Source organism: Malus sylvestris, chromosome 1, assembly GCF_916048215.2.
Source record: "Malus sylvestris chromosome 1, drMalSylv7.2, whole genome shotgun sequence".
Lineage (NCBI taxonomy): Eukaryota > Viridiplantae > Streptophyta > Magnoliopsida > Rosales > Rosaceae > Malus > Malus sylvestris.
Genome location: NC_062260.1, coordinates 15,254,475 through 15,280,476, shown reverse-complemented (window position 1 = coordinate 15,280,476; position 26,002 = coordinate 15,254,475). Strand labels below are relative to the sequence as shown.

General features: G+C 35.2%; 1 protein-coding gene across 2 annotated transcripts in view; it reads left to right on the top strand.

Annotated features, from left to right (window-relative positions):
- LOC126626969 (1-aminocyclopropane-1-carboxylate synthase 1) overlaps window positions 1–24,384 on the top strand; it is a 98,322-nt gene extending 73,938 nt beyond the window's left edge. Inside the window, exons 2-5 of one of the 2 annotated variants that reach the window (XM_050296388.1) lie at window positions 22,035–22,066; window positions 22,284–22,415; window positions 22,514–22,674; window positions 23,077–24,384. In XM_050296388.1, the coding sequence (XP_050152345.1) occupies window positions 22,046–22,066; window positions 22,284–22,415; window positions 22,514–22,674; window positions 23,077–24,100 (1,338 nt within the window). In that variant the 5' untranslated portion in view covers window positions 22,035–22,045 and the 3' untranslated portion in view covers window positions 24,101–24,384. Of the gene's footprint in view, window positions 1–21,779; window positions 22,067–22,283; window positions 22,416–22,513; window positions 22,675–23,076 lie in introns of those variants that run through there. The other variant, XM_050296379.1, reaches the window with a different exon arrangement.
- Window positions 24,385–26,002: the final 1,618 nt, after the last annotated feature.

Sequence of the window (26,002 nt, the reverse complement as noted above, 5' to 3'; positions counted from 1 at the left end):
TGATCTAACCGTTAAACTTGTTTGTATATGCTTCGAGATCGCATCAGCAAAAAATCGCAAAAAACAAACATTCAAAGATCAAGTAATAAGACAAAATTTTTCGACGGTTATAAAACAACAAATCACGATTTAACGGTTATTTTAACTCCGATTTTGATGATTTTTTACAGCTACACACATTGACCCTATATGAATACAATGAATGAATTCGATTTTCAATTTAAAATATTTACACTAGTGGATACCACAAAATCTTATGTTATACTTAATGAAGGTATAAATAAACTCTAAGTGTTAGTGAATCTATCGTTTTGATGAGATACGAATTCTATGAAACTAATTTCAACGATCCAACCGTCAAACTTGTTTGTATATGCTTCGAGATCGCATACGCCAAAAATCACAAAAAACAAACATTCAGAGTTCATGTATTGAGACAAAACTTTTCGACGGTTATAAAACAAAAAATCACGATTTAACGGTTATTTTAACTCCGATTTTGATGATTTTTTACAACTACACTCCTTGACCCTATAGGAATACAATGAATGAATTTGATCGTCAATTTAAATTATTTACACAAGTGTATACCACAAAATCTTATGTTATACTTAATGAAAGGATAAATAAACTCTAAGTGTTAGTGAATCTATAGTTTTGATGGGATACGAATTCTATGAAACTAATTTTAACGATCCAACCGTCAAACTTGTTTGTATATGATTCTAGATCGCATATGCCAAAAATCACAAAAAACAAATATTCAGAGATCAAGAAATGAGACAAAACTTTTCGACGGTTATAAAATAAAAAATCACGATTTAACGGTTATTTTAACTCCGATTTTGATGATTTTTTACAACTACACTCCTTGACCCTATACGAATACAATGAATGAATTTGATCGTCAATTTAAAATATTTACACAAGTGGATACCACAAAATCTTATGTTATACTTAATGAAAATATAAATAAACTCTAAGTGTTAGTGAATTTATCGTTTTTATGGGATACAAATTCTATGAAACTAATTTTAACGATCCAACTGTCAAACTTGTTTGTATATGCTTCGAGATCGCATACGCCAAAAATCACAAAAAACAAACTTTTAGAGATCAAGTAATGAGACAAAACGTTTCGACGGTTATAAAACAAAAAAATCACGATTTAACGGTTATTTTAACTCCGATTTTGATGATTTTTTACAACTACACTCCTTGAACCTATACGAATACAATGAATGAATTTGATCGTCAATTTAAAATATTTACACAAGTGTATACCACAAAATCTTATGTTATACTTAATGAAAATATAAATAAATTTTAAGTGTTAGTGAATCTATCGTTTTGATGGGATACGAATTCTATGAAACTAATTTTAACGATCCAACCGTCAAACTTGTTTTTTGTTAGGCTCTTATTTTCGAGTGTAGATAAATGACAAATATGTTTAATGTTTTGAAGTAATATTTATGTGGTAATGTGTGGTATGTGCAAATTTAAGAAAAAATATATATTTTTCTTAACGGGTCATAACGGGTCGGGTCACTTTACCCGTTGGGTAAAGTGACCCAACCTGTTAAGGACCCGTTAAGATAACAGGTGTGACACGACACGACCCGTTAAGATAACAGGTGTTACACGAAAACGACACGAACACGACAAACACGACCTGCTTTCCAGGCCTATCTACCCTTGTGAAAATTCTTGGTTTTAATAATTGTTACATTAATACGTAGTTTATAAATGTTTTTTGGCATAACACATTACCAAATAAAGTGGTGCTATTAGTTCACCGTGTGTTCTAATAATATAAGTACTAGTATATACTTTTCAAAATATACGTTGAATAATAAAATACGTGTTTCAACATGAACAAATTAGGGATAGACAACCTCAAATATCTAATAAGTAATAACACGGGAGTTGTGCGTTGGCCACGACTAATCCATGACAGTTCTTGTAATAGCCACGGATTGAACATACTGTTCGAATTTCTAGTACTGCATGACCGTTTGTATGCTCAGCCATCTTTCTGGGCAACGTAATCTACAGGTCAACAAACATTAGCGTACATAAAAAACACAAACAAAAATCCAGAAGGATCCCCGCCGTATCATGAGGATCCTAATGATCATTTAATCACATCTGTTCAACGTACATTATACGGTAAAAAATCATTGTAATTTTTTTATTTAAAATTGAATATAAACAATACCTGATAAAACTGACCGTACGATGTACGATAAACGGATATGATTGAAGAATCTCCGGGATCCTCACAAAGAGGATTCGGCGAGGATCTTCTCTCAACAAAAATAATGAAGAGTGGAATTCCGGCGGGGGGGCAGACCACGTGGACGGCCATGTAGAAACTTAGGGTGACCTTGGTAGTCAACACTCACGCTCAGATTGACCATATATATTTCAAGGCCTCTAGCCTACCCTGACCATATATATTTCAAGGCCTCTAGCCTACCCTAGTAAAACTACAAATAAAGCAAATGGTTAGTTTTACTATTAAATAGGACTGAAAATTGAAAATTAAAAATTGAAAGATATTGTTGTGACAAGTTTGGTTCTCAATTTTCAGCTGAAAACTTGTTTCGTAATGTTGAGAATGCTCATAATTTTGTATGTGCTTATAAATAGTTAGACTACTCCTTATATTGTCAATTATTTTTGTGATGAAACTTTAGTTTCTTTAGATAATTGCTTTGATTTTTTGTTTACAAACCAAGTGAAAATTTCTCAAAAAAAAAAAAAAAAAACATAAGTGAAAGCAAAATATTTATCAAACACAACTCCTTAAAATCTTAGCTTGAAACTCATGGCCCCAACTATCGAATTTCTAATTCACTTATGACTTATATCTTACAAGACAAAAGTGTGGTTATACAAAGAAAGGAGATCATGATGAAATTAGAAACCAAATATTGACCCACTTGTCAATAATACTATATGGGGCACGTAGTACATGCCGCCTCAGTTTTTTTCTTTTACAAGTTTACCGTGTGAAAAATGCTTCGCAGTCACTGTCAGAGAAATAACTAATTATGAATATCTTTATATCGGTGCAAAGTTTGATTTTTCTTGGTTGAATTGAATAAAGCAAAGAAGATAAAAAAAAAAAAAAAAAAAAAAAAACTAATAAGAGTGCAGAATGAAAATGAGTGTGCAAGTATCATTTTTCTATATATAAATAGGATAAGTACGCTTTGTCACTAAAACTTTGAAGCCCTCATGATTTGAATTTTTTACCACTAATTAGAGACAAATAATGTGCGTTCGGAGTAATGTTGCCCTAGTATAGTCATTGCCTAGAGAGAAGTCAACTGTAGTTTTGGCGGTATCAGCAATGAATATCATAGCTACACACAAAAAGAAATTTGAGTCATTAGAAGTATCTTAAAACTCGTTTGGTAACAATTTTGGTTTTTATTTTTTATTTTTATCACAACAATTCTGTTTTTAATTGTAATAATTTTACTATTTTTTTTTCAAAAAATAGAGGAAAAATGAGGGATAAAAAAAGAGCGGGTAGAAGACGGAGATGCACAACAAAATGAAAAATAAAACCTAAAATATTATATGTAGCTGTTTTCATACTCAAATTTTTTTTGATGAATTATCCTTCATTCATCAGTTCTCCATACCTTCCTCCACCTTTATTCATTCTTAAAAAAAAAAATGAAAAGTAATAAACACTAAAAGTAAAACGGTGCCAGACCTAAGCAGTCGTGACAAAGTTCTTAGACCTAAAAAATAAACATCAACCGTGGCTCAAATGAACAATTCACAGGATGAACAATTCACGATAGACACTGATCAATTCCAAACTTCCGATGCAGAACATGACACATTTATATAATTCTCAAAACCTCTCATATATCTTCTATCGTCTAGCCCACTGATCGATCGATGAAGAGATGATTAATTTCTAATAGTTTGGTTTTACATTTTACAGTACAGGTATAAAAATCTGGTCAGCAGTACGCTTTTTGGAAGAAAAAAGGAAGTTCATAATTTTCCTGAGACTCATTTGAATATCGTAAAGCTACCCACCAACTCCATATGTCAAGCTGCAAGAGCTTGCGCTGGAGAGAAAATGAATACGGTCAAATGGGATCTTTGTGTCCAAACACTATATATCTTAGTATGGTTGGTTATTTGAAAATATGCACGTACATCTTTATAATATATATAATTTTGTTCCTAATCTTTCCTTTTCAACTTTTACATGTAACCCTTTAGTAAAGCAAACCTTGCAAAGTTGGACACTCCATTACTAAGAAATGTTGAATTTTGGAGTTGTTTAATATTGGTTGTTTTTATTTGTGCAGGGCTAATGTTTAATTAACATATGACGTTGACCTAAAAAGTTGGATAATGTACGCTTAAAAAAAAATATTTAGCAACGTACCAAATTGTCTCTTGATCCATATATTAATTAGGGCAACTGAAGTGTAAGTAAATAATTTGTAACTTAGTTGGTTTAAAACATTCACTTTTGTATTAAAGTTCTGAATTCGAATTCTCTCTTCCCCAATATCGCTTATATCGAAAGTTCTGAACTATACAGAATGTAATCACGTCCAAGTATAATATAGCGTCTTATCATGATGGTAATTTTATAGTTAATAATAATACAAAATGTCATTATTCTTACTATAACACAGTTGGTGATTACATTGGGATGTCCTTTTACACGGTCAACATAGGGTAATATGCTTAGACGTAATTGGATTACACTACACTAGAGTCGTTCAAATTTGCACTCTAATTTTATACACAGAATGACTGTCATAGCCCGTTCCGAAATGTTGTAATATTAATTGGTCTCGAACGTGGAAGTTACTAATTTACCCTTGGACGTTAAAGTGTGTTGTATGTATTATGTACTTAAGTTGAACAATTCTAATATTTCCTAAGTACTTGGAAAAAGACTTAGGCTTGTTACTTTGTTTTGTGGGTTAGTAACCAACTAGGACCACACACACACCCATCCCTTTCCATGTGTACACTCTCTCTCCTCCCTCTCTCGATTTTCTGCAACGTCCGTACAAGCGTACGGACAATTCTTGAACCATTCCATTTAGGCACGGATCGACGAGGAGAATATGACCTTTGAGTTCATTGTAGGCTCCTGAGTCCATTCGTACCATTTATAGGAAGGGAAAGCTTAGAAAACCCGAGAACCCAAGATCCCAGTTTTGAGGTACTGTTCATGCAATCATAAATATTTTTTAGAGGATTTCAAGCTTATAGGAAGCTTAGGGACCTCTCCACAAAGCTCGGAGAAGAAAAATGACATAATTTGGATGTCGGGAAATCGAGATTGATGCATTTGAAGTTTGACCGGATTATCGAAGGTCCTCCAGCAAATTTCCGTGGATTTTAGGTCCCAAAACAGGTATGGTTGTGTTCTATTTGTCCTAAGCTTCAATTTGGTTCAAGTTTCATGAAATTTGGTGGAAAATTGAGTGAGAAATGAAGGTTTTATTACTTTCCATAAACCGGCAACACAGAGGTCACCGACGCCGGACTCCGGCGAGTTGAGGAAGACGAAAGAGCATATTTCGTCAAATCTAACGGAATATTCTAACGGCAAAAGGTAACGCCGTTAACGTCTATTAAGATTTTAACGGAATATTCTTAACGGCAGTTAGGTTTCCGTCAGGTTACCCGCACTTGGGGGCGCGTCTGGCCGTGCCTTGGCCGGCGAGTGGCAGTGCGTGGGTGGTCGGAAATTTTTTCTAAAAATATGGGGATGTTCGTGAGGTTGTGTAGATCACGTTGGTATATTCAAACATCTCATTTGAGTAATGTATGAGAAGTTATTAACTAGTTTTGTCTATGTGCTTTAAATAACTTTTATTCAGTTATTTCACATATAGGTGAGACCTATCCCAAGGACGAGCCCAGTCAAGGGCGGTTCGAGGGCTACGACCCTTCGACATATCAGTGAGTGGGCTTTTAATTTTCAGTATATATTTATATACTTGATATTTTCCCAGAAAATGTGTTTAAATGAAAATATGCTTGAAATGCCATGCATATAAATTTATATTCAGCATATGAATTAGTATATGATGCATAATATGAAGTAGTGTTGTGGACGCTCATGTAAGTACCAGGTGAGTATTGTTTTGTTATATGAAATATTGATAATGTGACACGTGATTGAGAGCTCATAAACATGCACCCCAGGTGATTGTGATTTAGCCAAAGATATAGTACATGCCTATTTATAATGTCACCTCCCGCACCATATGCTCACATTGGATCCAATTTAGGTGCACAGTCTTGTCTTACAGACCATTATAGATGGTTCCGACTCGTAGGTGACTAGCGATTTATCGCACAGTTATCATGAGAGCATAGCATTGAACATAACTATATCACACCCAGTCTTGTCTTACAGACCTTTGCAGTGGTTCCGACTCATGTGCAGTGTAGTGCCGTATAGGTCACTTGCGACTCCGGCTATATTGACTAATGAGCTATGAATTCAGTCGTACAGACCTCTGCAGGGGTTCCTGCTAATATGTTATTTATCCATGAATTTATTTTCACCTGAGTTACTTATTCTGTTTTTTGTTTTGGCATGACATACTTATGAATATGGATATGTGAAGCATGATTTGAATATATATATATATATATATATATATTCCATTTCTAAGAAAGTTATACATGTTTTACGGCGAGGGATTAGAGCATTTGATAAATGAAATGGTTTTGTAAAGCTTCGTTTTTGCCCACTCACACTTTCTGTTTTGCGTCCCTCCAGGTTAAGCTTGTTCGTTGGTGGCTCACGAGGATTGATTGGAGGTTCTGACAGACTATCACAAATGTAGGACATATTTGGATGTCGTTTAATTAGTACTTGTTTTCTGGACTGAACTTAGGCTACTCACACTCTGATTGTGTATTCACACATATTATAGCACTTGTCTTCACTAGTACTCTTATGAGTTGGTTTTCATTTATTCGTATTCTCTATTATCTTTATTGCTTCTGCACTGTGCACATGGCTACGTCACCCTCACGTGACGGCCAGCATACCCTGATTAGGGTCGGGTTGTATCAATGACATCAGTATTACTATAAAGTTAACCTTTACACTGTGGGCATCGTATTACATTATAAAAGTAGAATATTATCTATATCGTATTGATGAAGTGTAGAACACATTATAAACCACATTAAGATGCACTGACATATTATTTATACCTCAATTAACGACAATATCTATGCAATAAAGAACATAGCTCCACTACTATGATGAATATAAGCACTCGTGGAGGCTTAAACATTTTTTATACAAGCAATATAGACGGCAAAGGGAAATCGAACTTGAAATCTCAAGTACAATGATAAATGCCCTAAATCGATTAAAGCAAAAATACATTTAAGCTCGCAAACCCTGTATTGATTTTTAAGTCAATAGATGAAAGTATTGACATGAATCAAAGTACTTTACTAAAAAATTATTTTTAGCAACGCTCATTGAAACTTGATATTAATCTCACTTTGCTCCATATAACTCAAAAGTCACAACTTTACTCCATAAAACTTAAAGTTCGCTTCATTTTTCTCCTAAAGCTCAATTTTGATCCACTTTGCCCCTAGGGATTACTTGGCAGCTGCAGGTGTGTACTTTGTTGATGAAGATATTGTAATTCTAGCTTTGAATGAACTCCCTCCTGAATATAATACATTCAGATGTGTGGTTAAGGGTAGAGAAAGTGTTACTACCCATAGGGTGCGTTTATTGCACCGAACTAACTCAGACTGGACTAACTTTAGGGACTAAGCTGGACTGGCTTAGACTAACTTAGTGAAGCGTTTGATGTAGTATTGGATTAAGAACTAAAATAATAAAAATAATAATATTTAATTATATCTTTTACATATTTTTTCTTTTACCTTTCTAGAACACCCTCTCTCTCTCTAGAATGCTCTCCATTTTTTTCTCTTTCCTTTCCAACTGCCTCTCTGTCTCTCTCTTTTTACTTTCTCCCTCATCACCAAATTCCATTCTTTTTCATTCATTCTCAAAAAAAGCTTATGATTTGTCATATGGGGGGGGTTTTTTTCTGGATTTTTCACAAGCTTCTGAATTTCATTTGGGTTTTGGCATTTTGGTATTTTTTGTCTTTTGGGTTTTCGCTGGCATCGTGGAGTTTGCTTACTATGTCCCGATGGATGAAAGTGATGGTCAAAAGCGATATTGGGAGTTGAGGAAGTCGAGGATCTGAGCAGAGGAGAAGTACTACCTTTCGACAACGAGCTCGGCGATAAACTCGAGAAGTGCATGGGAAAAGCATATATGAGCTCTCATAATTCTGGGTTTTGGGCAAGGAGAGAGGGAGAGAGTAGGAGAGAGTGAAACAGAGAGCGGAGAAAGGCAGTTCTTAGCTAGTCCTATGGTTTTCGGGGACTCTCGCTAAGAACCTTTAGTGATGCCTTTAGTCTAGGCGAGTCCGAGCTAGTCTCATTAACACTAGTCCCACATGATATCAAACACATGATTGGACTAATAGTTAGTCCAGTCTAGTCCAGTGACACTTATTGAGGGCAAACAAACGCCCCTTTAAAGAATTTCGATCTCAATTACTGGTTAAAGAAAGTATTGTGGATAATATCACTGCTACACCATCTTATCTCACTACTATGGCTACTAAATTTGGACCTAATATGTCTCAAGCACCAATATTTCAGCAGTCTAATGGTTCTCATGGACAATCCTCTTATATTAATGGAGGCTATAAGTCTTTCAATAGAAACAAGGGCAAAGGAAAGTTCAATCAAGGTCAGAGATCATTTAATCCAAGACAACATTTTTAGACACAAACTCATATGCTACCTACACCAAATCTACGTGTTCTTGGTCAATCACCAACTACATACTACTATTCATCATCTACACTGTAATACCCTGAAAACTTAAATGTATGAAATATATTCATAATTATGAATATGTGGAGAAAATCGAAAATAAATCGATTTACGGTTATGAAGATAGAATTGAGAAACTATTATCATTCACATAATTGTATTATTGAGATTTTATGTTATTTTTCAAGAAATTATATTAGTTTATTTGAGATCAGTTTGTAAATGAAACTAATTACGAGGTTTAAAGTTTGGAAATTAATTATTTACAATTCATAGACCTTTGGAGGTCACAATTTATATTTTTGAATAAAGCTCGATCTCATGAACGCGTAGGTGCAAACCGTTTGTGAAACGGAGTTATAATGAGAAAGTTATGAACGATAGAAGTTGAGGGTAAAATAATTATATTGTCATTAAGTGGGAAGAATCTAGAAAATCTTGAAACAAAAGGGGAGTGCCACGTGTGTGGCACTGATGGAAAGGAAAGGAGAGATAAGGGGGAGTCTGGGACCAATCAGGCGGGGAATAGAGGAATCAGGGAGAGAAATGAGGAAAAAGAGAAACGAGGGATCGGGACCCAGTCTCTGGTGACCTGACCCGATCGACATTCTTAGCCATTTTCGATGGGTTTCCACCCATTTTTCCCATGAACTACACCAAATAATCACTTGGAAACCCCTCCACAACCTCCCCATTCCTATTACATCCAAAAAATATAGGGATTTGGACTTTAAATCGGGAGAAACCGCACAGTGGGGAACGGCGAATGGGTGTTCGAATCCACTAAATCTGAAGCAAACTACATCAATATCTACCACTATTAGACTCTTCTTGAGGTCTGGAACAAAGCCCAAACAATGGTAGGGACGGCGGAGCACCGGAGGTGACGAATCGAGGACACCCATTTATAGGGTTTTCGACGGGTTCAAGGAAAATTGGAGTCTTTCTAGGCCAAATTGGACTTGGCCACAGGTATAAAGTTTACTCTACTCTTTGAGATCTTTATTTCTGTAATTTTTACGAATTTTTAGAAATAATTAAGTTTTTCGGCCAGTAGGGGCAGCCGCGGTCGGCGGGTGCGGCGGCGCATGGCCAGGAAGCCGACAATTGTGTTTTATGCGAATTTCGTTATTCAACTTATGTTTTGAGAGCAAAGGTTTGAATATTAATACGATTTTGGTATATGTTGGATTAAATGAATATATTCAGTTTTGGTTTAAATTTTGGAATTTGTGAACTACGAAAGGCTTGATCCCGTTAATGGGTACGTAGGCAGTCTAACAGTGTTAGATGCAGCCTTAAACAACCGAGATGAATCATACTTTAGATTTTGTCTAAGAAGAAAAATTGGTAGATTAATTTGCGACATTTATCTTATGCTCTTGATGAATGAGTTGGATTATGGATTTTGTGGATAACTCATAATTTGTCAATCAAGAATTATTTTATGTTGAGACGTTGAGTTATTAGAAGAAATTAGATTAGATAGAAAATCTAGGCTCATGCCTTAGTGATTAAGTTTTAAATTGAGTTAATGAGGAGGAATTAAGAAATTTAAATAGAGAATCGTGATTTAAACTTTGCTAAATAAAGCGGGAGTTTATTTTGGGCCTATCATCAACATTATTCCCCATAAACAAAATAAATATTTTCCGGGGCGGGGTGTTACATACACCTCTTATTCCTACATGTCAATTGTGCAACAGTGAAGGTCATACTGCTCCATTTTGTGGTTCTAAGCCTCCTTAGAGATCCAAGTGTCACTTTTGTGGAAAAACAAATCATACCACATGGTACTGCTTCTATAAGACAAATGTTCGAATTTTATTGGTACTGGTTCACATCAAAATTATCCTCAAATGTTTTCTCAATCATTTGGACATTGTCCATCTCAACACTACCAGTCTCAGCAATCTTCTATGCAAGCTATGCATACTGCAATACAACCAACTCAGGCATCCACATCTTATAATCTACCTCAAGTATGGCTCACTGATTTTGGTGTAGTAAACCACATGATTGTCGATCTATTCTATATAACATGTCTTTAGCAACTCCTTATCCAACTAATGAAACCATTCAAATTGACAATGGTGAAGGTTTATTAGTATCACATATTGGTATATCTGTTATTAATACAAGAGTGAAACCAATAAACTTGAATTCAGTGCTCTATGTTCCAAAATTGACACAAAACTTGTTGTCCGTTTATAGGATATGCTTAGATAACAACTGTTGGCTAATTTTTTATGCATTTTGCTTTTGGATTTAGGACAAGGCCACATGGATGATTCTCTACAAAGGGCTGTGCAGTAACGGACTATATCACATCCCTCTAGCATCTTCTCATTATGTTCTCAAAACCACCAAATATCAACCACAAGCATATCTTGGTTAGCTAGTACTATCTTCTACTTGGCATCATCGATTATGACACCCTACATGACACGCTCGACCCTGATATTCTCCAAACACAAGGGTAGGCACGTGCTGGCTGACATTCGAAGGTGACGAAGCCATATTAGGATGCATGAGAACTAAAAACAATTAACCGACATAAATAAAAGTTATGAATTTAATTATAATGAATATGCAATTATGGATCATGTTCAAAGCATACAACTAATCCGAGACACTAAAAATGAATAATATAAAATTGAATGAACAAAGGATGGGTCCTACACCGAGAGGACTCGAAGATGCTGATGCGGGAGTGCCTTGATGCCGGGATTATACGCCTCGATTCTAAGTCCTGAAGGGGCGTAAAACAAAACATGAATGGACCAAGTTGATATATAAGTAATATTAAAACAGTTAAACTTTAACATACTAACCCCCAAGTATAGGAAACTCGTATAGCATAATAAGTAATAGGTTTTTCCGAAAACCCTAACATGCCATAAAACTTCTTAAAACATATATTATATTTAGTGTGCTTAATAATAGTAGCACAAAGGTGTATATATATATATATATATAAATAAATCTTCATTTGCTCGAAGGCACTACATCACCTGCCCGTAGGCAATATGTAATTATCTTTCAGTTGAAGCTACCAACCTACGCCATGCGGAAGCCATATATAAGTATCTTCCGGCCAAAACCACCAACCTACGCCCAGCCGAAGCCAATATAAGTATCATTTGCTGGTAAGCAATATCATTCACCTGTAGGCCCTACATCACTCGACTAAAGCCAATTAATGATTTCATTCGCCCGTAGGCAGGACATTCGCTCGTAGGCAAGACATTATGAGTAACCACTAAAAAAGAACATAAAAACATTAACATAATATTTTTAATATATATATATATATATATCTCAAATCGGAGCTCAGTAACTAAAACGTCATATCGTAAAACCACGTTCGTAAGTAGGTATATAGTCATCAATTATATATACCACAAAGAACGCAAAGTCGATAAAGCATAATATATCATAAAGTGTAAATCCAATTTACCATAAACATTTCATACCAACAAATCATGTTTTTCATGTATGCATTTCTAATAATAAAATCATGCATTTTGGAAGGGGTCCATTCACAGATAATTCGTCGTCGAATAGCCATGTAAGCAAGAGAGGACGGAAATGCCATACACAATTGCACCTAAGCACATAAAAGTACCAATTAATAAAACTATACTAAAACGGTTGAATTTCAAGAAATTGATGTCATAAATGGATTCAGGACATCGAAAAACATAAGGGGGACCTCGGGTACCCCTACGTGCCGCCACGCACCGATTTGGGTTGCCGAAAAGTTGGCCAGAAAAGTCGATGGCGCAGTCGTGGTCGCTACCGTGGATGGTAACGAAGAATAGTACCTCCAGTGGAGGCACGTGTGCTTCACATGCTGGCCAAGACAGGTGCTCATGCGCGTCCTCACACAGACCCACGCACTGGACATGGTTCTGGGTTGGGTCAGGGGTTTTGGGCCGCAAAGTTAAGCTTGGGTTAGGTTTAGGTAGGTTAGGCCTGGGCTAAGTGAATTGGGCTTGGCTACGTAACCCAAGGTTTAAGTCGGACTAAGGGTTTGGGCTGGGTTCTGTGGGTAGGGTTTAACCCATTTCCAAGCCGGGTTGGCTGGTTTCGACGAAGAGGAAAGCTGGACTTTTTCCAACTTCATTCAACCTCACAAACCTACCTAAAACCTATCATACAATATACCAAAATGAAGCCCAAGGAACAAGGAAGAGAGTCGTACCAATTTCAAGTTGTGTGGTGGCCAGAGTTGGCCAAAAAATGGTTTGCAAGCTTTGGTTTCTCGCCAGAATGTGGGGAAGGTTTTCTCGGGGTGGTTTTTTTGTGTCAAAAGTTGAAATGAGGCTAGGAGCAATGTGAAAAAGGGATCTAAGGTGACCTACAACGTTTTCGAGGCCTTACTTTGCTCGTACAATCGAGGGTGCGTCGTGTTCTCAATGGAGGAGATAGTGAACAATGGTGTTGCCACCGTTAGGGCATTGGGACTACCTGGCTTTGGCCTATGTTCGAGAAGTCGAAGGTTCATAAGGTGGTAGTGGTTTATGGTGTCGTCGTTGGTGTTGTTTGTGTCGAGCTCTGAAAGAGAGCATCGGTGAGAGAGAGAAAGTTGTATGGTTTTCCAGAAAGAGACACATGAAGAAGAAGATGAGGGAAGAGATTGGGGCAGGGACAAATTGAAAGGGTGGGCCCCCTTGGGCACACTAAATAAGACCCAAAAAGCAACATTTTCAAAATATCTTTCAAACCCAATGAAATTACCAAAAGGCCCTTCCGTTCCTAAATCCGTTATATTAATTGGGATGGGTTGTTACACTACAAATAAGATTGTTACATTGATGTTACATAAAGCTCATGTACAATGTAAACAGGTTTCTTCACCTATCATGTGTCACAGTTGTCTACAAGGCAAGTTTTGTAAACTTCCATTTCACCAAAGTGTCAATAAGTCTGTACAACCTTTCCAAACTATACATAGTGACCTATGAGGCCATTCTCCTTGTATTTCAATAGATGGATATAGGTACTATGTGATATTTGTTGATGAATGTACATAGCATTGTTGGCCTTATCCATTAATCAATAAAAATGACTTGTGTTATGTGTTTGTTACTTTTTACAAATATGTTCAAACTCAGTTCTCAAGCTTTATTCAAACTTTACAAAGTGATAGGGGGAGAGTATGTCATTAAACAATTTCAATCATTTCTTAAAGATAAGGGTATCATTCATCAAAAGTCATGTCCATATACTCCTGAACAGAATGGATTGACTGAAAGAAAACACAGACACCCTATAGAAACCACCATCACTTTATTGCAAAATGCCAAGTTACCATCTTCTTTCCGGTCTTATGCTATTCAAATTGCATCTTACTTGATTAATAAAATGCCCACACCAATTTTACATGATAAGTCTCCCTTTGAAGTTTTATTTGGAGATGTTCCAGCAATTTCTCATTTATGAATATTTGGTTGTGCCTGCTATCCCTTGCTAAAACCATATCTCAACAACAAACTTCAACCAAAAACCATTAAGTGTGTCTTTTTAGGATATGCATCTTAGTATAAGTGGTACATTTGTTATGATGTGTCTGGGAAAAGAACCTATATTTCGAGGCATGTTGTATTTGATGAACATGATTATCCATATACAGACTTATTAATGCACTCCAAGCCACCACATACATCTCATGTGATGCCAAGTGCACCATCTTCTTTACCTATTGTCGCAAATACTAATATGTTGTCTTACCTGCATCTCATGATAACACTACCTCTTATACAATTACTACACTTAGTAATTCACCTGATCCATGTTCTTTAGCACCACATATATCACCCCTGCCATCCTCACCCTTTCAATTTGTTCAAAATTCACCTTTGTCCATTATTGGTACATCTGAATCTTCTTCATTAATCCCTGTGGTACCTGAGTCCAATAATAAAGCAACATCAACTGATAATTTGCATCAAGTTTTTCCATTTCAACCCGAAAATTTGCAAGTAGTTTTGGAGATTCCCCCCATGAATTTGCATCCAATGCAAACCAGAAGCAAAAGTGGAATTGTGAAAAACAAGGCTTTTCTAACTACTCTCCAAGAGTCTGGTGGTGTTGATTTGTCTCTAGTTGAACCAGCTACTTACAAGACTGCTTTAAAAGTTCATTTTTGGTTGACCGCTATGAAAGAAGAAGTTGATGCTCTTCACTCTTAGGGTACATAGAGTTTGGTGTCATTGCCTGCAAATAAGAATTTGGTTAGGTGTAAGTGGATATTTAAGATCAAAAAGCATGCAGATGGGTCCATTGCTAGACACAAAGCTAGATTGGTGGCTAAAGGATTCAGTCAAGAACCATGACAGGATTATGAAGAAACTTTTAGTCTTGTAGTTAAGCCAACTACAGTGAGGATTCTATTGGCACTTGTAGCAAATTTTGGTTGGAATTTAAGGCAGTTAGATGTAAAGAATGCATTTCTGCATGGCATTCTCCAAGAAGATGTGTACATGGCCCAACCTCCTGGATTTATGGGTCCCAATCATCCAACTTTGGTCTGCAAACTTCATAAATCCCTATATGGTTTAAAACAAGCTCTCAGAGCTTGGAATGAGAGGTTTACTGCATTTCTACCTACACTAGGGTTCAAGAATACACTCTGATTCTTCTTTATTTGTGAAGCAAGTGGATTATGAGATTGTCATTTTATTATTGTATGTTGATGACATCATTGTTACTGGCAATGCATCAAATGCAATTCAAAAGGTTATTCAATCCCTCACAACTGAGTTTGAGATCAAAGACTTAGGGGCCTTCCATTATTTTCTGGGAATACAAATTCCCAATACCAAAACTAGGTTATTTCTGTCACAGACTAAATATGTACAAGATTTATTAGTCAAGACAGAAATGAATGAGTCAAAACTTTGCAAGGTATGATCAATGGTAACAAAACTTTGCAAGATTATACAAGAAAGGTATATGATCAACTGTAGCAACGGTTTGGGTCGGGGCTCTGTTGCCCCAGTTTTTTAGACTCACCCCGTCCCGCAATTGTCCTTGCCCCGCCTTGACCCGTGTTGTATATATAAATTTTGGACTTGCCCCATACTCGTCTTGACCTGCGGGTCCATGGCTCGTTTGCACACCCATAGTGGCTTCCATATTTAGAACTCCATTGGTCTTGAATTTCTCTTTAATATTTTGGCTTACGATGTAAACATTTCCATTAGAATCTAATAAAATCCACCCTTTAACCCCAAAAAAAAATGACCTTAATTCTTAAGTTTTATTTATTTATTTATTTTAATAAACAATATTATCTACCTCACTGTTCTAAAAATCAGCTTAGGTAGCACCTAGGTACTAGGCGGTGGAGGACCGATGCGATTTAGGCTAAAACGGGCAGAAAAATCGTGTAGGGGCTAGGTGGCCCATCTAAACGGGCTAGGTGGCCCATCTAAACGGGCTAGGTGGGTAGGGGGCTAGGTGAGCTCGGCGATGTCTAGGCAATTCATTTGTTTTTAATTTTTTTTTTTATAATTAACTTCAAGGGTTTTCTAACCTACTAAAAAAGAACCTAGATGAATTAGTGATTTTCAATTTTGGTTTTTAGTTTTGGGTTTTACTTATTTTTACTGCATTAGTTTGTGATTATGACAATGACATGATGCTTTAAGTTTTAACTTTTAACTTTCCCAAATTGTCAATATAAGTATAATTTCTAATTTTTTAGAGTGTAAGTAGACACTTATTTATATGTTATATAATAAACTTAATTACATCCACTTAGATCTCTGCCTAGCCACCTAGACCCCTGCCTAGCCACTTAGGCGCTAAGCCCCAACCCGCCGCCCGACAAGCACCTAACATTTTGTAAAACCTTGTCTACACTAAGGGGTGGATGGGCTGAGTCTCACAATTGGCTAGCAATGATGTGGGTTCAACTTCCCACTTACAAGTGAAGAGTAATACCACTAGACCATAGTACTATGTAACTTATTTCTTAAGTTTAATTATAACTAATTGGAAGAGGATCCTCTCCAGATCTACTTTGTGGGGATCCTAGGAATCCCCACATCCTAACCGTTCATCGTACAACGTGCAACCAATTTTCGTCAGATACTATTTATATTTAATTTTAAATAAAAAAATCAAATAATTTATGACCATACGATACACGATAAATAGCTAACATGTAGAGATCCTAGGATCCCCATAAAATGAATCCGAATAGGATCCAATTCCTAACTAATCATTGTGCACCGAATTTGGCTTGTATTTCCGTGTTTGGAATCTGCTACTAACTCATTTAAACCATTGTAAGGAAGGTTAAAAATGAAATGCCATGTACTTAGTCGCCCTTTTATCGCCAAATTTATCCACAGTCCATGACATTGTAATTTCTCTATGTCAAATCACAATTAAACAATACCGTCACCACAACAATGGTGCTTAAAAAATTATAATTATTTTGCACGTACCACTATACTGGGGATTTGATTTGGTGCATGCATGCATCGTCAGCATGCTTAGGGCAAGCAACATGCACATAGTTCACGAATGAGGATTTTCTTCAAATCTTCTTTGTAGGAATTCTCACATCTTAATCGTTCATTGTAAATTGTATGATCAGTTTTTGTTAGGTACATTTTATGTTTAATTTAAATAAAAATTTCAAAATGATTTTTGGCCTTACGATGTACAATGAACGGTTAGGATGTGATGATCCCTAGGATCCCTAGGATCCCTATAATTTAGATCGAGATGGGATCCAAATCCATAGTTCACTATTGTGGTCAATCAAATATGACTGCTGCATGTTGAGATTGAATTCCACATTGGAAAAGAGAAATTTTATGTCTTTATAAGTAGTTGGGCTATTGCATATATTTGTCAATTTATTTTATAGTGAACCTCAACTTTCTTCATGATATCAAAGCAGACTGTTCCATGTGTGAATCCCAAAGTCCACATGTGCTCTCTGTCATTTGATTTATGTTGTCTACGTGTTAAGCTTGAAACTCATCACATGTGAGAAGGCATGTTGAGATTGAATCCAACATTAGGAAAATGACAGAAACATTTCATGTGCTTATAGTAGTTGGACTACTCCCCATTTACCATTTAATTATATAGTAGAACTTCAATTTCCTTCACTGCTGGTTCTAGTGAAAAATATTATTGAAGTATGTTGGTGAATAGACCTTCCTACCATAATGGACATCTCTTAAATGTATGAACACTTAAAGCATCTCTAATTATATTTTCTATCTTAGACCTAAGTTTTAGCTAAAAATATCAAAAATTAATTTTAAGAGCTCTCTAAATTTTTTTACAGTAATCATACTCCGTACTTTAGAGAGTTATAATGACTATAAGCCAAATATAATTTGAATATATTTGTTTAAAATATTAATAAACAATCGCCATTAATTAAAGACTAGAGACACTAGGAGTCATCTTCTCTCTTAGGAGCTTTAGAGGATTCCATATCTCAAGTATAAAAGGATAATTAGCATGTTTAAGTTGATTTTTTTTTTAACTTCTTGAAATTTAATTAAGGAGCTCATTAGAGATTATCATAATCTGATCAATGCATGTTAGACCGCTAACTAGAATCGAATTAAGATTCTTAAACTTCATTACTTATAGTACATTACACTCTGTTTGGATGAGAAAATTTAAAATTACCAAAGAATTTTAAAATGACAGAAATTGAACTGACGAAATTTTATAGAATTGGTGAATTTTTCTTGTTTGACTAACTTAAAAGAACAATGGAAATTCAATACATAATTTGTTATTTTTAAACTCTCACTCATAGAAATTTGAAAATGACACCTATTTACATGGAATATAAACTTAGAAATTGGAGGTCCCAAATTCCATGTTTTTTTAAATTTCTATGTTTATGAATCCAAATAAAGGAATCAGTGCATGCCAATTTATAAATTCTGACTTTTATCAAAATTTCAAGTTTATTTCATTCATTCAAACATAGTGTTGGAGTATTAAAATGAATTTTGGTTTTTCTAACACTATATTTGAATGAAGAAATTTAAGATTATTAAGGAATTTTAGAAATTGGTTAACGTAAAAGAACAATGGAATTGAATACGGAATTTGTTCTTTTTAAACCCTCAATCATAGAAATTAGGAAATGACACATATTTACATGGAATTTAAACTTGGGAATTGAAGGTCCCAAATACTAAGTTTTTTTTTCCACGCGGAAATTCTAAATTTCTATGTTTATGAATCTAAATAAGGGAATTGATGCATGTCAATTTATAAGTTCTGACTTTTATCGAAATTCTAAGTTTATTTCCTTCATCCAAACATAGTGTAATGGAATTACAAAATGGATAAATGGTCTTATTAAAGAGGAGTGGGTTGCATAACACAAACCCATATTTGAATTTATACATTTCGATAGTCTCAGAAATATAATCTATCATAATGTTTAGAAGTGTGATTAGGAAATGATTTGAGTGATTCGAAAGGTAGTTGTAACATAAAAAGTTGAAATTATACTATTGTAGAGCAAACCAATACATACGCATAGCAATGAAAATTAGTAATATCTCAAGTACCTAGCTACGTACAGCCATGCAAACCAATACATCGTTAGCAAATGTGAAAGGGATGCTTAAAATCAATAACTAATACGAGTGACTGTATGCGCTAAAGTCAAATACACACTTATCGCCTGTAGTTGGTGCTATACCATTTTCGGGGTGTATGTTTTATCTTTTAAATCTAAAATTTGAAATTTGTACTACCCGACCACAAACCACCTTTGATTTGCTTGGCTTTCGGTACCACCAGAGACCACCGCGTGAAATATTAACCCAAAAGGTTAGGGGGCCGGAAAGTACTTTTTATGAGATGTCCTCACTCCTCATCAGCAGGGCCGGCCCAGGTCCAGTGCAGGCAGGGCAACCGTCCAGAGCTCAAAAAAATTAGGGGCACCAAAATTATTAGGATGATATATTTATATATATTTTTATGAGAGTATAAATTTATAAAATTTGGTTCAAAGACACAGAAATTTAACTAGAAGTGGTGGTTTGTCATTTGAAAATAATGAGGAGGTCTTGAGTTCAAAACACCATGGGTGCTTATTTACTTTCCATTTTTTACAAATTTCTTTTGATAAGAGTATAAATTTATAAAATTTGGTTAAAGGATCAAGAAGTTTAATTAGAAACAATGATTTTTGTTGTTTAAAATTAACAAGAGGTCCTAAGTTCGAAATGCTATGTGCATGTTTATTTTTTTTCAATTTTTACAAATTTTTGTTTGGTTGTTAATTTATTTTTAGTTACTATCTAGTAGCTATGCGGGTTGTTATTTTTAAATATTCGTTTTAATTCAAGTCTAATCTTCACAAAGAATAATAAGCAGACCAAATTTGCAAATTATATGATGTGTCGTCAAAATGTTTAATTTAGTGCCCATTCATTAATAATGCATATCAATTAAAGACTCGAAAACATCATTATTTATAAGTCCCATATTGACAAGGTTAGTAAATAAGAAAAAAAAAATCTCATGCTTTATTCAAAAACACATTCAAAGTTCAGATGGAAAACAAAACTCATCCTCTATCTACTTGTAAGCCCGAAGTTTTTTTGTTTCCCTCTCTCAATACAAAATAAATTAGTCTTTTTGTGTTTCTAAATTATTGAGTTTGAAGTGTTTTTCTAAGTATAATTTTTTCGTTGTCTTATGTGTGAAAATAAATAATTTTCTTACATGAAGTTAGGGCACTTTGTTTGACGTCGCCCTGGACCTCAAAAATCTTTGGACCGACCTTGCTCAGCAGCTATTTTTGGCAGGATCATGATATAAATCGATTTTCCAACTATTTATGAAGTATTTAATTGCATTCCCATTTGAGCACACGAGGGATTTAATTAGTAAGTTTAGAAAAGATGGCAAAGTAATGCAATGGAGCACATTAACGTGGAACCAAATTAGTATCTCACAGAGCAACCGTGGAGGAAAAGGAAACCTCAAGGAAATAGTAATACCCTTTAGATTTCAAGTCCTAACAATGTGTGAGTCTTGTGCATTTACTACTATTGGTGCACAAGTCCAAAACCGACCAAATTCCAAAGTTCTGACTTCTAACTATATGCTTTCAGTCAGCACCAAAATCTTCATTCTTTCTCTCATGGTGCTTCAGGGAAGCTTCATTCCTAGAAACATAACACATCCATTGAAGAAAAAATTAACACAAAAGCAAATACCTAACTAATAGGAAAAAAGAAAAACGACTTTCTATATGGATAAAAAGAACCATCAAATGGTGTGCCCGTATACATATTAGTATCTTATTCATATTAGAAACAAATGAAGCTGAGATAAACCCTTATTTGATTAAATGATATACTGTTGTGTGACGATAGAATAATGCTATGGAGATTAAACTTGTAGATAAAATTTACAAATCAAATGATGTGTCACCAATAAAAAATGAGTATATTTATCAAGGATTAAATAATAATCTAATTATTAACTTTTATATAATTTAGTTTACAAAATTTTGATTACAATATTACCATGTGGCATGTCAATTGAGAAAAAGTGATGAGTTGTAGGAGTGTTTCATGAAAGGTGATGTATAAGGACCACCAAGAGGTACACTGGCGGTGTACACGTGGTTGTGCAAGTTTTTACATGCTTGATGGTTCGGTATAATGTACAACACGCAAGCAATTACGACTCATTGACCAACACTACCACAATTAAATTCTGTTATTTCCCTTCTTAGGGGTCGGTTTTTCTACATTTGAATTTTGAAATGGACTTTTCCATCAAATTTTGCTTCCCGTGCAGCTTGCCAATCAATCTTCCACTGCCTATAAATCCACAACTGCCTTACCCTTTGCTTCACACTTCATTGCTTAAAAAAATAAGCACTACTGTCGTTCCAGACTTCCAGTAGTATTATCATTCCCTCCAGCTATATAGCTTGTGTGTGTTCTTTGGAACCAAGAAAATGGCCTCATCTGCAAGTGAGAATCGCTTACTGTTATCCAAGATTGCAACCAATGAAAAACATGGGGAGAACTCGCCGTACTTTGACGGATGGAAGGCGTACGATCAAAACCCATTTCATCCAACTGAAAATCCTGAAGGTGTTATCCAGATGGGTCTGGCAGAAAATCAGGTTTGCACTACGTTTCTTCCCGTTTTAGTTTTTTTTTTTTTCAGTTATAAGGTGGTCAAAGGGGGTGAGGGATTCGAACTTTCGCCTTGAAGTCGGATAAAATATTCACTTCCACTTGAGCTACAAGCCTCAACCGTGACTCTATTGTACACACATAATTACGTTAGAGTTAGGAAGAAATTAAGCTAACAAAATGCATGGTTTTACTTTGTTTCAGCTTTCCTTCGACTTGGTTGAAGAGTGGATTAGGAAAAATCCCAAAGCCTCTATTTGCACTGCTGAAGGAATTGAGAAGTTCAGAAACGTGGCAAATTTTCAAGACTACCATGGCTTTCCAGAGTTCAGACAGGTATACAAACACATATGCATGCATGGCATGGTCCACGGAAATCAATTATTCAGTAATTGCCATTATAATTAACTTGCATGATCTTAATTAATTTTCAGGCCATTGCTACGTTCATGTCGAAAGCAAGAGGTGGTAGAGTCACATTTGATCCTCATCGCGTAGTTATGAGTGGCGGAGCCACCGGAGCAAACGAGCTGGTCATGTTCTGTTTGGCCGACCCCGGCGATGCTTTCCTTATCCCCTCACCGTACTATCCAGCGTACGTGATGCTTCTTCTATGTCTTTCATTTCAAATATTGTTTTTTAATTGTTTACGTTTACGTACGTTGCTAATTAATTATATACCGTGCTGAATAGTTGAGTACTTAATTCCCCAATAGCCACCGTTTTTCTTTTCAAGCGTTTGGTTGACTACGCGTGTTTAATTTGTACACACAATACAGTAGTAGGTTTAAGAATTTGGTAGAAAGAAACTTGTGGAGTCCAAGTCATGGACTTGACCACAAGGGTTTTGAAATCCTTAAGATAAATATATTTGGGTTTTTATAGTAAAGGTCAACATATTTGGTCAAACTGAGATAGAGAGAGTTGTAATATTTTCTTTACTTTTTTTTAAAATAATGTTTTGGTCAGAGAATTTTTCATATCTGAAAATTTGCAGATTTTACCGAGACCTTGGATGGAGAACTGGAGTCCAAATTGTCCCGGTCGATTGTGATAGCTCCAACAATTTCAAAATAACCAAGGAAGCACTGGAAGCAGCTTATGAAAAAGCCCAAAACAACAACATCAATGTCAAGGGCTTGATCATAACAAACCCATCAAATCCATTAGGCACAACCCTAGACAAAGACACACTTGAAAGCCTTGTCACATTTATAAACCAAAAGAACATTCACTTGGTTTGTGATGAAATCTATGCAGCCACAGTCTTCAGCTCCCCAAAATTCACATGCATCACCGAGGTCATACAAAACATGAATTGCAACCCCAACCTAATCCACATTGTCTACAGTTTGTCCAAGGACATGGGGTTCCCGGGATTGAGAGTCGGCATCGTTTACTCCTACAACGATGACGTGGTGAACATTGGCCGAAAAATGTCAAGTTTTGGGCTGGTCTCGTCCCAAACTCAGCACATGCTCGCGTCCATGCTTTCGGACGAAGATTTTGTCGACAAGTTCCTCACCACAAGCGCAAAAAGGCTCGCAAAGAGGCACGGGGTCTTCACTGATGGGCTTGAGGAAGTGGGAATCAACTGCTTGAAGAGCAATGCCGGGCTTTTCTGTTGGATGGACTTAAGGAGGCTATTGAAAGATCAAACGTTTGATGGCGAAATGGTGTTGTGGCGTGTAATCGTTAATGAAGTGAAGCTCAACGTTTCTCCGGGCTCTTCGTTTAAATGTGTCGAGCCTGGTTGGTTTAGGGTTTGCTTCGCCAACATGGATGATGACACAGTGGAAGTTGCACTCAAAAGGATTAGGGCATTTGTAGGGCAAGGAAAGAAAGCTCAAGAACAAGCACAAGTGAAAAGTCCTAAGAAGCGTTGGCAGAGCAATCTAAGGCTGAGCTTTTCATCATCATCCAGAAGGTTTGAGCAGGAAGGTGTTAGTGTTATGTCACCACGTATGATGTCTCCTCATTCACCAATGCCTCACTCACCTCTCCTTCGAGCTACGACTTAAAGAGTATTGGGGACCTATATATACTCTAGTGTGTGCTATTAATTAAGGGTATTAGAAAATAATTACTGAGGTTGATTGTGTTTTTAATTTCGTTTTGGACATACGCATGATAATTTTGCCCATTATAATTACTTTGGATGCTGATTAATGCAGTTCTCAAAGGTTTTTTAAATGCACTAAATAGGGAAGTTGTCGTCCATTTTTCCTTTAAAATGTCTATCACTATAGTGAATAGCCATATCCAAATTGATCCTCTCTATTGAGGCCTTAATATGCTTGTAGGACTCCCCACTGTATCAAGCACTTTTTTTTCTTGTGTGACTTTGAAAGCTGAACTATACATATAAATAATGTAAATTATACATGTATCTCTATTCTCTAATGTGTTTCTTCAATATTAGCTAGCTGGGTGGATTATTGAAAATTAATTAGTCGAATGCTGACTGATAAAGGCCAATTTGTGACATCATAGCTATATGTTGGATGTTTTGGCTTCATTATAGCAGATGAAACCTAAATATTAAACATGAGGCATTAAGCATATGACAATCCAACAACCTAACCGCGTCCCAGGCTCTTCTGTATCCATCATCATCGTCATAGAATGTATAAATTATTATATAATACATGTATTATATGATGAGCATGCTGCGTGTTTAATTGATCCTCACAATGCACAATGACTCAATTTGATAAAATTCCAAGTCAAAATGACTCATAGCACAATGTTAAAACTGATGAGATCATCACATACCATAACCAAGAAACATATATAAGATAATAGATATATATACACAAACACACAAACAAATTAATTTGATTAAACTCATCTACATAATGAGTATGAGACGGCCATGGCACTATATTATAATTTGTTTATAAGTTAATTTATTTTCAATTTTAAATTAAAGGAGACTTTGGATCGAGTTTCTTGCTATCACTGTTCTTTAACTGAAATCTTATTGGTTTTCAGCTTTTTATCAAAGTGACTTTGTACGCTTTAGCATATCAATATCAATGTCATATATTTCCATGTTAATTTTTTTGTATAAAAGTAACAACTTATGAAATATATAATTCCCATTTTATGGGATATTCTTTCTTCTTTTTTATTCTATTGAAAATATGAGATATTATTCAAAACTCACAATTTGTAGGATATAAAAAACTAATCTCACCCTTTATATTTCACAATATCAACAAAATGTACTCACCCCTACACATTTTTTTTCAAAAAAAAAAATTCTACCAATCTCAATATCATAAGGAAAAAATGTTAAGTACCCACAAAATGTACTTGCAGCCTGATTTGGAGTACATATCAGTGTTTAAAATCTTGGGTGCAATAAATGATTTAAAAAATTAGGGTACAAATAAAAGATTAAAGTTTTGAAAATGGCACAAAAAGAAATTAAATATATGAGTACAAAAATTAAAAAGAAAATAAGTACATATTAAAAAATTATTACAAATTAAAAATATTATAAACTAAAAATAAAAATATATGATACATATTTAGTCATGAATATAAACATACTGAATGTAACGTTTAGAAATGATTAAATAATTTCTTATTACAAAATTTAAATATATTGACATATAAATTATTATTGTTGAATTTATGACATAGATAGAAACTAGACGACTTTGATAAAAATAAAAAATAAAAAAAGAAACAAAGTTTCAATTAATGAAGGGGTGTGCTATCCACACACCATTTTTTACTTTCTACACACATCTTATTAATTTCTATCCGTTGATCTTCTTCAATTCATCCGATCCGACGGCCGAAAACCAAAAATGTGTGGAATAAGTAAAAAGGGATGTGTGGACATCACACCCTTTAATGAAATAGAGAAATAAAACATACACTATTGCATATAGTTGACAAGTGCACTGTGT